Below are 13,237 nucleotides of genomic sequence, written 5' to 3'. Positions count from 1 at the left end.
TTCTTAAGAATCTAATCGTGGTATTAAATCTGATACTTCTACTGCTTAAAGTGCAAAATAGTGTTCGATGCAAAATCTTTTACTTCATTTGTTTAACCATTTATTTTACTGTAAAAGAGCACACTAACCAAAGGTCATCGCTCATTTTTCGTCGCTGCTGTCAATAACAGATGATTAGTAAAGCCATATGACGACACATCGCAAACATTGTACGAGCCCAAACAAAAATCCAAACCAGCACGTTCATTCTATATCCAAAAACATCCACAAAACACATTGTCAAGTTAATTCCAAAATATCTGGCTTTTGTTCTATGAATTCTTTGCATATTTTGGGTAGAATATAAACGAAATTCGTATTACCAGTGCCATAAAAATGTACTGGTAAAACGTCGTCGTGATACACATTATATAACATGTACGTACATACCGATCATACACACAATGAGGCACACATAAAATTATATCCCAAAGTATAGACAAGAAAACATTCACCCCCGCCGAAATCGCACCCATAGACGTTGTGTGTGCCATTACTACCGCCCATTTATCTAAAATTATATTTTCTTCTTCTCTATGTATATAAATAAGTCGGGCGCCCCCTACGAACCGTGCATAGACATCAAGACATATACAGATAACCAACCGAAGAAACAACAAAAAAAAATCGGAATACCCGAAAATCAGTTGCCACATTCTCTAAAATTCATCTCATGTGTCTGGGCTGGTCGATTTCAGCATGTTCCATATAGACTCCGGTTATGGCAATTTTTTTTTTCGCAACATTTTGCATTTTGAATGGAATGAGACACAATCCACTGTGTAGTATATGTGGGGAGGAGTGTGGGTGTCAAATGTATAGATAGATGGGGAAAAAAATCCAGCCGAAAGAATGAGAATTTAAATGGATGTAGCACGCGCGTATCAAGCATTATTATCCATACAAATTGCGTATAAATACAAAACATGTATTTCAATTATTCTGATATTAATACAAATGTTAATAGGATTCGTTCTGTGTACCATGCCATACAATACACAATGATCAGGAATTCCAGTCGTCACATACATTTACTGGTTGCGGGGAGAAAACCCTCTCTCTGCGAACAATTAATACGACCATAGGATACGATGTAGGATTTTAAATATAATCTGATCAAACATACAAATTAATCCAATTCCGAACGAAATCGTTGTTTAATATGCTACGGATGCGCGACAATTTATCTTTAATGTTTTCGGATATTTGGTGTTGAGAGATTTCGAATGGATTGAATGGGGAAAAAATGTCACGTACACATGGGCCCACCCCAGTTCCCCAATATAGACAATTATACTGCGCTGAAATAGCGAGCTGGAACGGTTTATAATAAAATGCGTTCGGGATTTTCCTTCTGTTTTTGTGAACCTTACGGAACACAAAGCTAAGCTTTTAAGACCCAGAGAATTTTGAATATGTGAACTTTGAACATTAAAAAAAATGATGTGATGACGGGGAAATGTATGTTTGATCCGTCAAATGTGTTGTTAATAGTACTGAGGAAATATTCATTGCATTTTGTGGCATGCAGCTTCAATTGTACATTACATTCTTTCAACATTCTCGGATTCAAACGGATTGCGTGTGGTAATCGCAGTATAATCGAAGCTTTGATTGCAATGGAATGTTACGTTTTGTATTGCTCTCGCTTTGTCAATAACTGTGGAATCAGTCAAAAAACCCTTAAAGGGTAAATGTGACGCAAGTCCTTTATCTTACTTACAAAATAACTGATATCGCTGAGGGTGACGCATTGTGCGCCGTACGCGAAGGTTTCATCAACAAAAAATTTACCCAAAAAATTTGTGAAGGAAAATTTTACAAAAATAAATTTGCGTCACAAGTGGCAGATGAGTCGGTTTTTTCCGTTTAAATTCTTTCAGTACATTTTTTAACCATTTTCCTCAACATCTGCCACTTGTGACGCAAATTTATTTTTGTAAAATTTTCTTTCACAAATTTTTTGACTCAATTTTTTGTTGATGAAACCTTTGCGTACGGCACACAATGCGTCACCCTCAGCGATATCAGTTATTTTGTAAGTAAGATAAAGGACTTGCGTCACATTTACCCTTTAAGGGTTTTTTGACTGATATCACCACTTTTGTAAGTATGTCATTTCGACAACATCAAAAAACCTTATGGAATTTTTTTTTTTTTTAGAGAAATCAATCTGAATCCCAAAATCTAGAAACCAATCTTGAAACACCTCACTTATATCGAAAAGTTAGGAAGTGCCAGAGGAATCATCTGTCATCCCAAAATTTAGGAACCAACCTCGGAACACCTAACCCATATCGAAAATAACCCAAATCCATCAAAAAAACCGATGGAAGTTAGGTAGTGCCAGAGGAATCGTCTGTCATCCCAAAATTTCGGAACCAACCTATATCGAAAATAACTCAAATCCATCGAAAAATCCGATGGAAGTCAGGAAGTGCCAGAGGAATCATCTGTCATCCCAAAATTTAGGAACCAAACTTGTAACACCTCACTTATATCGAAAATAACCAAAATCTATCGAAAAATCCGATGGAAGTTAGGAAGTGCCAGAGGAATCATCTGTCATCCCAAAATTTAGGAACCAACCTTGGAACATTTCACTTATATCGAAAATAACCCAAATCCATCGAAAAATCCGAAGGAAGTTAGGAAGTGCCAGAGGAATCATCTGTCATCCTAAAATTTAGGAACCAACCTCGGAACACCTCACTTATATCGAAAATAACCCAAATCCATCGAAAAATTCGATGGAAGTTAAGAAGTGCCAGAGGAATCATCGGTCATCCCAAAATTTAGAAACCAACCTCGGAACACCTCACTTATATCGAAAATAACCCAAATCCATCGAAAAATCCGATGGAAGTTAGGAAGTGCCAGAGGAATCATCTGTCATCCCAAAATTTAGGAACCAACCTCGGAACGCCTCACTTATATCGAAAATAACACAAATCCATCGAAAAATCCGAAGGAAGTTAGGAAGTGCCAGAGGAATCATCTGTCATCCCAAAATTGAGGAACCAACCTCGGAACACCTCAATTATATCAAAAAAAAACCAAATCCATCGAGAAATCCGATGGAAGTTAGGAAGTGCCAGAGGAATCATCTGTCATCCCAAAATTTAGGAGCCAACCTTGGAACACCTCAATTATATCGAAAATAACCCAAATCCATCGAAAAATCCGAAGGAAGTTAGGAAGTGCCAGAGGAATCATCTGTCATCCTAAAATTTAGGAACCAACCTCGGAACACATCAATCATGACGAAAATAGCCCAAATCTATCAAAACACTTTTTGCAACATTTACCAATCATAATTCATAATTACTAGGTGAAAAAAATAGCTATTTTCATAATAAGGTAGTAAATGGGATTGTTTTGCGCACTCGATGTGAGATTGCCGATACGAGCGAAGCGAGTTCGGCAACACATCGTGTGCGCAAAACCCCCATTTACTACCGTGTTAGGAACAAGGTTTTATCTCCTGTAATGTCATAATCACCATAAAAACCAATTTAAAAAAATCAAACTGAAACATCAACACGCCATGACACCGTCACTCATTCATATTCCCCACAAATAAAACACACATCTAGTACACTGTCAAGAATTTGTCAATTTTCAGTGAATAAATGTGAAATTATCGAAGTTCGCCGTGAATAAATGAGAAAATATCGAAGATAGCGGTGCGCAAATGACCAATTGTCGAAATTTTCAGCTAATAAACGTAACGTCCTGTGAATGACGTGTTTAAATCTGGCCCATTTTGATTCTAAAAGTGACACTCAAATTGTGAATATTATGACATTACAGGAGATAAAATTTTTTTTTTCACACACACACACACACACACAACACACGCTGTTATATGGCATTGTATGGAAACTTCCGGGAGTCCTAGCTCCCAAAAACGCTTGCATACCACCATTTTTTAAAATCTTATTTTGATCTAGGGCCCAAGATTGACCTATAACCAAAATTTCAGGAAAATCGTAAGAAACGTTTAGGAGTTACGAAATCGTCCTTTTTCATAGGAACTAACTAACTAACTAACTAACTAACGTAGGCAATTTGTGTTATCTGAAAATTCGAAATTTTGCTTATTTTCAAACAAACATCAATATTTCGAAGTTCAATATCTCGGCCAATTTTGAAGCTGCAGTAACGTGTGATAGCTCGTTGAACTCGTATGGATTCCAAGATTCCAGATATCCTAGTTTGGGGGTCGTTGGAGTTAAGGGGGAGAAGTCAAAAAGTTGCTGTAAATATGCTCCGCCGTCCTCAAAAAAATTTTGTTAAAACATTTTTGGTAGTGGACTTGCGTCACGCCCGCTAACTAACGTGCGGGCATGATTTGCACAGGGAAATGCGTCCTGATGAACAAGGTAAACACAGAATTGGTTAGTACAAAGACATGAAAAGTCTAAATCAAACATTCCAGTTGTAATATTCACCACTTTACCATTGAAATCTGAAGCGCTGCACCGAAGGGGCTTCGGCCTTACGATTGAGTTCACTTGAAAGTAAGGTACCGAATGTATGCAATCCGCAGAAGGTGATCATTCAAAGTATGAAGCGAAGAAGACGAGCAATGCTCGTGCTGCGTTTTCCATTGTGTAGCGTAGTCTGTGGTTAATATCTGATTACAATGTAAAGCGCAGCATAATTGTCAATCGATTGAATTCTAGTGCAGCGCAAGTTCACTTCATTGCAGCACAATTACGATTTCAATACAATTTTGGCAGATATCAAATACTTTTCCAACATTTATCTCATCATATTCAACACATTCCATCAATTCGATAGCACTACACCTCCAGACAAAATGCGATGCTGCCCTTAAATTCACCCGAAAAATGGGGTCCGTGTGTTTAGGAGAATTTTTACTGACAAAAAAGTTTCGAAAAACTCAGCTATTGCTCCAGGTTATCTACAATAGCTGCCACAGCTGTAGCGCCCCATACAGAAAATACAACTGCGGCAGATAATGTAGATTACCTGGAGACAAAGTTACCTGCGACAGGTGAGTTTTTCGAAACTTTTTTTGTCAGTGTCCGGTGTTTATATGCTTTGGTATGACATCTAAAATGGCCTTCGAACAAACTTTATTAGCTAAGTGCAGAGAGCAAAGCAAAATAGGCATTCCAATCAAACAACTACATTTTCCTTACAGTAGAGAGTTTCAGCCAATCAGATGAGTTAAGATTCGACTCAACAAAAAGTACTCCGTGAGAGAGCCGTGAGAGAGCGAGCTGTCAAATAAACAAAGAAAAATTGAAGAAAATCAATTTTGTCTCTCACACGGAGTACTTTTTGGGTAAGAGGCATTACAAGAGATAAATTTCCCGTTATTTGCTACTTGCCTTTTTGACATCTAAAGCGCTGCACCGATGTAAATATGGCGCTGCACTCGAATCCACCGTAATAGGGGTACCGTAATTTAAGTAATTCGCCGAACGTTTTCATTACTTTCCCTGTTTGCAGACTCTGGGAAATAGTACCTCACTATGACAACATCGACGTCGCTTCATTAGAAACGAATTTCTATTTCTGTACTTCCGACTAGAACGTTTAATCAATTTGCAGAAGTGTTCCATGTTTCGAATGAATGTAAAGTCGATTAAGACTTTCTTCACACTTAAAATACTGCACCTGCTCCAACGCTCTTCTCGTTTTTATGTAATCATTTGATTGAACATTTAATGCAAGCGCAACGAAGAAAGGAAAAAAAATCGTGTTCCTCAATACTCCATCAATTCGTTCATTTTACAATGTTACATATATGTAGAAAATGTGCCAATACATGTACCACTCGTGCACAAAGAAAAGTACAGCAGTCATTTTATGTACATTGTTGGGAAAAACGAACTGCATGTGTTTCCATAAGACACAATAAAATGAAACATAAATTGAGTTAGCTCGTTAGACATATATGACGAAAGATTTATAGTTTTTTTCAAAGAGTTTTCGCATGCAACTAAGTTTAACAATATTGCGCCACATCAGAAAATTGCATAAAAGTGCACAGTTTTTTTGTGTGTGTACTTTGATACAAAAAAAAAACAGCGCACACAAACAACAGTCGTTTGCTACGAACTTGTTTTGATTTACCTCTCTCTGTTCTATACTAAAAATACAATTTTTACTTACCAATAATGTACTCAGATCTAACAATGGCTTTTATGGCGGAAAAGTAATAATTGGAGCAAGGTTTTGTGTTTCATTTCTGCTGTGGAAATTGTATGATTCGTTGCGCGTATGGAGAGTATGTTGTTTACGCATTTAGAAAATAGATCTGCTGATGAATACGTTTCAAAATATCTTAAATGAAATGCAAAACGGAGCAGACCTTTGTTGCATTGATGGTTTTCCACTACTGCGCTCTGTTACATAACTTCAATAAATGAAAAATCGAAGACCAGTTAAAATTATAACTGGCCTTGCAGGAATTCCTGTTAGGCAAGTTACAATTCCGAAATTGTCAGTGAAATTTTGACACATAAATAACTGGTCCGAATTATGTTTCTCATCATAACAGGCAATAGAGTGTTAAAAGACCGACAAAACAGGGGGAAAAATAGTTGATTTAACTGAGCCTGATGGGGGATATGTCAAAATTTGTATTCTCTTTTAACACTCTATAGATCGATTAAAAGTATTAAATTCCTTCGGCACGGATATACAAACTTTACTTTTTTCCAAGCTCAAAAAACACACGAGCTTTTATAGCGAGGTTGTTTCCGATTCACTTTCGCAGCATCCAATCGACTCGGTATTTTTGTCGATACACACTGCAGTTTTATTGACTGAAAAGGCCCGTCGTAGGAATATGTCAGGACAATTTCCCGAAAATGTATGGAAAATTTTATCACAAAAATTCAACGAAAAGATTCAATGAAACTCACCTCTTACGCTTTCCATTGTATTCGTGCATAGTCTCTTTAGGTAGCCAAGGCATATTTGAACACTGAAACACTTTTGACTCGATGCAAAAACAATTTTTTTTTGTCGCGACAAAAACACAGAAAATATTTCGACACAACTGTGACACTCCGCTATTATAAGTACTATAATGAATGTTTGCTGTGTTCAATGACGTTTAAGGTTATTTTCTATCATAAGACCCTGACTCTTAGTCAATTGAATTGAGTATAGTGAGCTGAATGACATTGACATAAAATTGAAAGAATATCTGAACATCACACGGTTTCCCAATGCAGAGGTATTGATCAAAGGATTTCCAGAAAATGATTTGACAGTTGACACACGAGGCTTGTAATTTGAATTTTATATTTTTATTTACAATTCAGTGCATGATGTCACACTGTCCTTTGGTATATGTAAAGGACAAATGGACGGTGTGGCATCATGCACTGAATTGTAGCCACGTCAGTTCAGTTTTGCTTTTAATTTGAAACGTTTGCGGCCTAAAAATGCATTCGATTCGAATTCATAAAGTTATAATGCTGATAATTTCTTCATTTTATCTAATTGGTGTTTGGCATCGCGGAGATAAACCTACTGTGAAAGAGATACGAAGGAAACGATTTTTCTGCATCTATTTTCCTCTTTTCCTACTATCATTGGTGGTCGGAGCAATTAAAAATTATAAAAAAGACGAGGCTATATTCCTTACGGAAGTAGCGATGGGAGTTGCAATAGTTTGTGTAAACTTTTGGCTTTTAATCTGGAAGCAGAACGAGATTCTTAGTTTGTTGAATCAAGTTTGTGTCGTCTCGATTCGAAATGATGATGATTTCAACAATGTCACCGTCAAAGTTGGAAGACTCATGAAGTTTGTATTAGTGTTCGTGATTGCTTCAATCGTTACTGGTACTTTAGCGTCTGTGGTTTTGACGTTTTTTGGAAGTGAGAAATCTTTATTTCTCAAAATTGCGTTTCCCTTGGATTACAGAAACAGTGAAATTGCTTTATGGATTGCAACCGTTTTCCTTGCTACCGAATATTTCTTCACTATAATCCTTATCTCTTTCTCGGTAATCATTTGGTATTTACTGTTGATGTGTGCTTTGAGATATGAAGTGCTGGGAAGTGGGCTGAAGAATTTAGGCCGAATTAGAGAAAATGGAAATGATGAAAAGATGACTGAGAAGCAAAAGCAGATCAACTTTTTTGAAGATCTTAAGCGGGCAATCAACGATCACATACATTTAAGGGAGTGTGTGACTGTGTTGTATTGTTATTCGTTGCGAACTACACGAATTTCAAATTTAATTTTCCAGATTGGTGAACAAATTGGACTGCTTTTTCTCAGATCTATTTTTCATTCAGTTTGGAACCAGCGGTCTATGTATTTGCGTATCGATTTTTTGTCTGGCATTTGTGTGTATTGAACTGAAGCTTCCGCGTTCGCTTTGACTTGTTTTTCTTTCATTACTAGGTTGTTGGTGACAATCTGCTGGAATATCTTATACATCTTTTTGTGGTTTTTTACTTCATTTCCCAATTATTTATGATCACGTACTTTGGCAATGAAATTATGTTATCGAGCAATCGCCTCTCTTACCGCTTATTTGAATCGGACTGGTACAACCAGCCGCAATCAACCAAAAAGTGCATCATCATATTTGGTGAATATTTAAAGCAACCACAAACGGTGGTGATTGGAAAACTGTATCCACTTACGTTGGAGACATTTACAAGGGTTTGTTGGTTTCGGTTAGATTAGAGTGGTCCGTTTAATTTTACACGAACACTTTGTTTCAGATTTTGAATTCAGCCTACAGCATGTTCAATATTTTAAAAAGTTTTCACTAAATGAAATTATTGATTACGTGCTAAGAATCACTAACACTATGGCCTGTATGCTAATAACCAGTAATTGCTACGAAACACTTTGTAAACCCATGCGGATTTAGAATATTAAATTAAAATTCACTATTAAAGTAATTGTTGAATTTTTGAAGCTGTCACGATTTTACTGGAACCGGACGTCGGAGCAATTCATGGCCTTAAGGCCCGTCATTGGGAAATGACAGGACAGTTTCCCGAAAATGTATGGAAAATTTTGTCACAAAAATTCATCGAAAAAATTCAAAGAAACTCACCTCTTATGCTTTCCATTGTGCTCGGGCATAGTCTCTTTAGATCGCCAAGGCATATTTGAACACTATAGTCGGAGAAAAATAGATTTCAGGATTTTAAGAGACATCCTTTTCATCGTTTTTTCTGTATTCTCTCATTTCACATGTTATTTCAAATGGCAATTGAGAGAATTAGAGAAATGATGCTATTATCTCTAAAAAAACCCGAAATCTATATTTCTCCTACTGTAAACACTTTTTACTCGATGCAAAAACAAAAAATTTTCTTTTGTTTGGTCGCGACAAAAACACAGAAAATATTTCGACACAACTATGACAGTTCGACACAACTGTGACACTAGAATACTGTGTTCGGCGGTAAAATATTTTCCTTCAAAAAAGTGTCGGACATTTTATAAAAATCGTCAAACAGTTGACAAAAGGTAGCGTATAGATTTAATAATGCTCACAGACCATTTTTCAAAGCTTTACAAGAGCTCAGCGAACATTATTTCATCAATGGCATAGCATTTTTTACAATTGTAAGCTCTCGTAAGACTGCACTGAGCGTAAATAAATGTTCGTTCAGATTTCACACTTCTTTAAGCTAACAAGACTTCGCTGAGTCTAATTATGCCACCTTCATTGCCTTACTACAACGTGCTAAGACCTGACGGACTCTTACTGAAGCTTACTGAAGCGGAGAATTATCAGAGCTCATTAGATGTTTGTTAAAGCTCAGCGGAGAATTATTCGACCTCAGCCGATATTTTTATTCAAAAAGTTGGCATAATTAGACTCAGCGAAGTCTTGTTAGCTTACTAAAGTAGTGGGAGAGGTTACAATTTTAATAAATGTCTACCATCGTTGAAATGACCGACACTTTTTCGGTGAATTTTTGTAATAAAATTTTCCAGACATTTTCGGGACTACGTCCCACTTGTTGGGTCAGATCTTTTCACTGTCTGAACTTCTCAATAGTATTTTTATTGGCAATGGTTCATTGATTTATTTCAATTTTTAATCATAGTGTTACGTGCGGTGTATTTCTTTTGTAAGACCCATGACTTACAGTCGACTGAATAATTACCTTCGCTGGCTAATAGAAAATGGTAGCAACGAAGTATTTAATTTTCGAGTATGTCCCCGACAGCAACCCATCCCACTCTCCCATCCCTAGATTAACAAAAATACAGTTTTGCTCTTCGTTTGTGTGTACTAATTCGTGCAATTCATTCGAATTTGTCGAAAGCTCGATGTCGCTCTGTGAGATATGTGAAATATGTGTAATTTGAAAGCGCCCGTTTTCATATGTGAACTATTATGGATTCATAAATCGGAAACAAAAATATTTTTGCGCTAACAAAGCGGAGAGCGAATTCTTTGGTATTCGCATTTCAGTTAGCAATTTTGATGAAAGTTCAAAACGCAAAATGAAAATTAATTGCTTTCTTTCATCAACTTTTGATTACGCTTTTCAACTTTGTACGATAATTCCGCCCACAATTTAGAATTCGGAAATAAGTATTCCGACATGTGTGTGTAACATGCAACGAAACAAATTAATTTCGACGAATTCGCACACATTTGCTCTATATTTATACCGTGGTGTACAGTTCCTACAATAATGTACGGGTCCCTATAAATACGCTTGTGAGAGCGCCCCTAAAAGTTCGTTTTGTATTGAAAACACACAAAACCAATTGAAATTGAAAATTATTAATAACTTTCAACCAGTTTTCCGTACATAAATTTTGTTTTTAAAAAAAATATGCAAAGCACTTACACACCAGTTTATGTGTTTGTGTGCTTACACACTCTGGGTTTTTGCCCACACGATTTTAATTTACCACATCGTTGATTCTTATACTTTTCCTGTTTCCAGAATATTGTACGGCTGAATGTATGCCATTTGTGTATTATAAATGCGATGGGAACTCCTCAACGCAAATTTTAATCAATTTTCTTTAAATAATTTCCATAAAATAGAACAAGAGAGAGAAAGGAGAGGAGAGAGGAAGAAAAAAATTGTTTAATTTGCATAGTTGAATTTCCATAGTTAATGGAATAATGGGATGTAGTAAATTAAAACCGCATGAAGGGATTTCAACTCATACATCGCTTCAAACTTCATACGTATATATATCGCCCGTTGTGTGAGCTTTAAACGAGTATAATACGCAGAGCAGAAATGGTGATATTCATTCATCCGAGGACATTGGTCTAATTCCTACTTCATCTGTGAATGCTACTTTGGGATAGCCATTGAAAAAGGATTATAGTGTCCACTAGTCTGGAAATCGTGAATGAACTAACTTGTGCATTTTGGTATTTCATTCCATCTGCGTCTTATTTACTTTCATCTGAATTTTCTTTTGTGCAGCGTTGAATGCAATCGTTTCGATATCTTCTCTTTCAAAATACGTTTTGAATTAAAAATGCGGCAGTTAGGTAGAACAAAACAAATTGATTGGCTGTTCACCAGGTAGGCTCTTAAAAAATTTTCGAGAATTTTCAAGAATTACAATTCGTAAAAATTCTTGGCAGAAAAATTCCTGAAAATCGGCCCCGACACCTGGTATACAAAAACACGATCATTGTTCCGTAAAAAAACAAAATCGAAGGCATATACGTCGGTATAAGGAATTTTTATAGTCAGTCTGGTTCTGAGAACTGGTAAAAAGGAGTTGAATATCTCACCTGTCACGAGTGACCTACATTATCTGCAGCAACTCTAATTTTTTAATTTTGGGCGCTACAGATGAGGTGACTATTTACGATTACCTGGAGACAAAGTTACCTGCTACAGGAAATATTTCAAACTCCTTTTTGTCAGTAGGATTATAGTCTTCTTAGGAGTTTTTCGGTCGTAATTTACCATCCTTTACAACCGGAATTACAAGCAAAAACTTTGACTTTTCCATGCTATAAACTGAGTGTTTCATCTACTCTCTTGTTTTCGCTTTATTTTACCATCGTTACAAAATGTAATCCAATCACAATTCCAAAACGAATAAAAAGATTATTCAAATGAGGATTTTAACGGATTTGCATTCCTTTGGCAGTTTTTCTTTTTCCAGATTTTTAATTAACGCTAAATGGGAGTACAGCTTTCATTGAATTGAATTAAATGTTTTTTTGTTCAAGGTTTTGGAAAGGCGGGAAAACAAGATGAGTCTGTTAGAGCTAACTAGCCGTAGACAAGATAGTTCTGCAAATAGAACCGTCTCGTAACCTTTATTGCTTGACCCATGCGAAAGTTGACCATTACATAACAGTCTGCCACTAGAGAAAATGATCCGTTGCATGAAGAGGAAAAATGTTTTCGGTTCATTTTACGTGAATTTCTTTATGATAATCACATTTTGAATAGGGGTAAGCAACAGGGCCTATTTTTTAGAAAACGATTTCTAAAATTTTCTAAAAATTCTAGAATTTTCTAAAATTTTCTAAAATTTTCTAAAATTTTCTAAAAATTCTAGAAATTTCTAGAATTTTCTAAAGATTTCTAAAAATTCTATAAATTTCTAAATTTTTCTAAAATTTTCATTGACAGCAAATTAGTACTAACTCATGTTGCAAACACTTCTTTCGAAGCCCTCAGCATGTAAAATCCATTACATAACTCGGTATAAAAATGAAAAGTCTCGTTTTCGTGTGTTTATTGACCTCGGCTTCGCCTCGGATGAAAAAAATTCACACGAAAACTCTACTTTTTATCCCTAGTTATGTAATATATATTACTGCCATTTGAGGGGAACATCGAGGCTTACTGAGATTTCCCCTTAAATGTCAGTAAGATGTTTTATCGTGTAAGCGAAAACGAGACAAAAAAAATAGGGGAATGACATGTTTGACACATCACAGAAGAATAATTTTCGTTTACACATCCTAGTTGAATAATTTTGAGGGAAAACAAAGCGCGTACACGATAATAGTACATTACTATACCAGTGAAGTAATTTGATATCTCGTATCCAGATGAGTAAAAGTATCCGAGTGCTTCAGCCCGAGGTACGTTTACTCATCGTGATACGAGATATCAAATTATTTCACGTGTAAAGTATGACGTTTTACTTTACGAGCGAGGAAAAGGGTCTTCACTAGTGAGGGAATGGCCATATTACCTCACTAGTAAAGTAAAATACTATTAT

At 36.1% G+C, this 13,237-nt stretch overlaps 2 protein-coding genes across 3 annotated transcripts in view; both read left to right on the top strand.

The window, feature by feature from the left end:
- Nucleotides 1-13,237, top strand: part of LOC119075946 (furin-like protease 2) — a 196,903-nt gene that overhangs the window by 15,735 nt on the left and 167,931 nt on the right. The window lies entirely within an intron of this gene.
- On the top strand, nt 7,473-8,860 carry LOC119075962 (odorant receptor 43a-like). The gene is made up of 4 exons (XM_037182544.1): nt 7,473-8,218; nt 8,283-8,382; nt 8,441-8,704; nt 8,767-8,860. Exons 1-4 carry the CDS (start codon nt 7,473-7,475, stop codon nt 8,815-8,817), a joined length of 1,161 nt encoding a protein of 386 aa, XP_037038439.1. The 3' UTR covers nt 8,818-8,860.

The sequence above is a fragment of the Bradysia coprophila genome, unplaced genomic scaffold (genome assembly GCF_014529535.1).
Source record: "Bradysia coprophila strain Holo2 unplaced genomic scaffold, BU_Bcop_v1 contig_232, whole genome shotgun sequence".
In the NCBI taxonomy this organism is placed as follows: Eukaryota; Metazoa; Arthropoda; class Insecta; order Diptera; family Sciaridae; genus Bradysia; species Bradysia coprophila.
The sequence above is the reverse complement of the archived record's forward strand: the minus strand, read 5'-3'. Positions and strand labels throughout refer to the sequence as shown.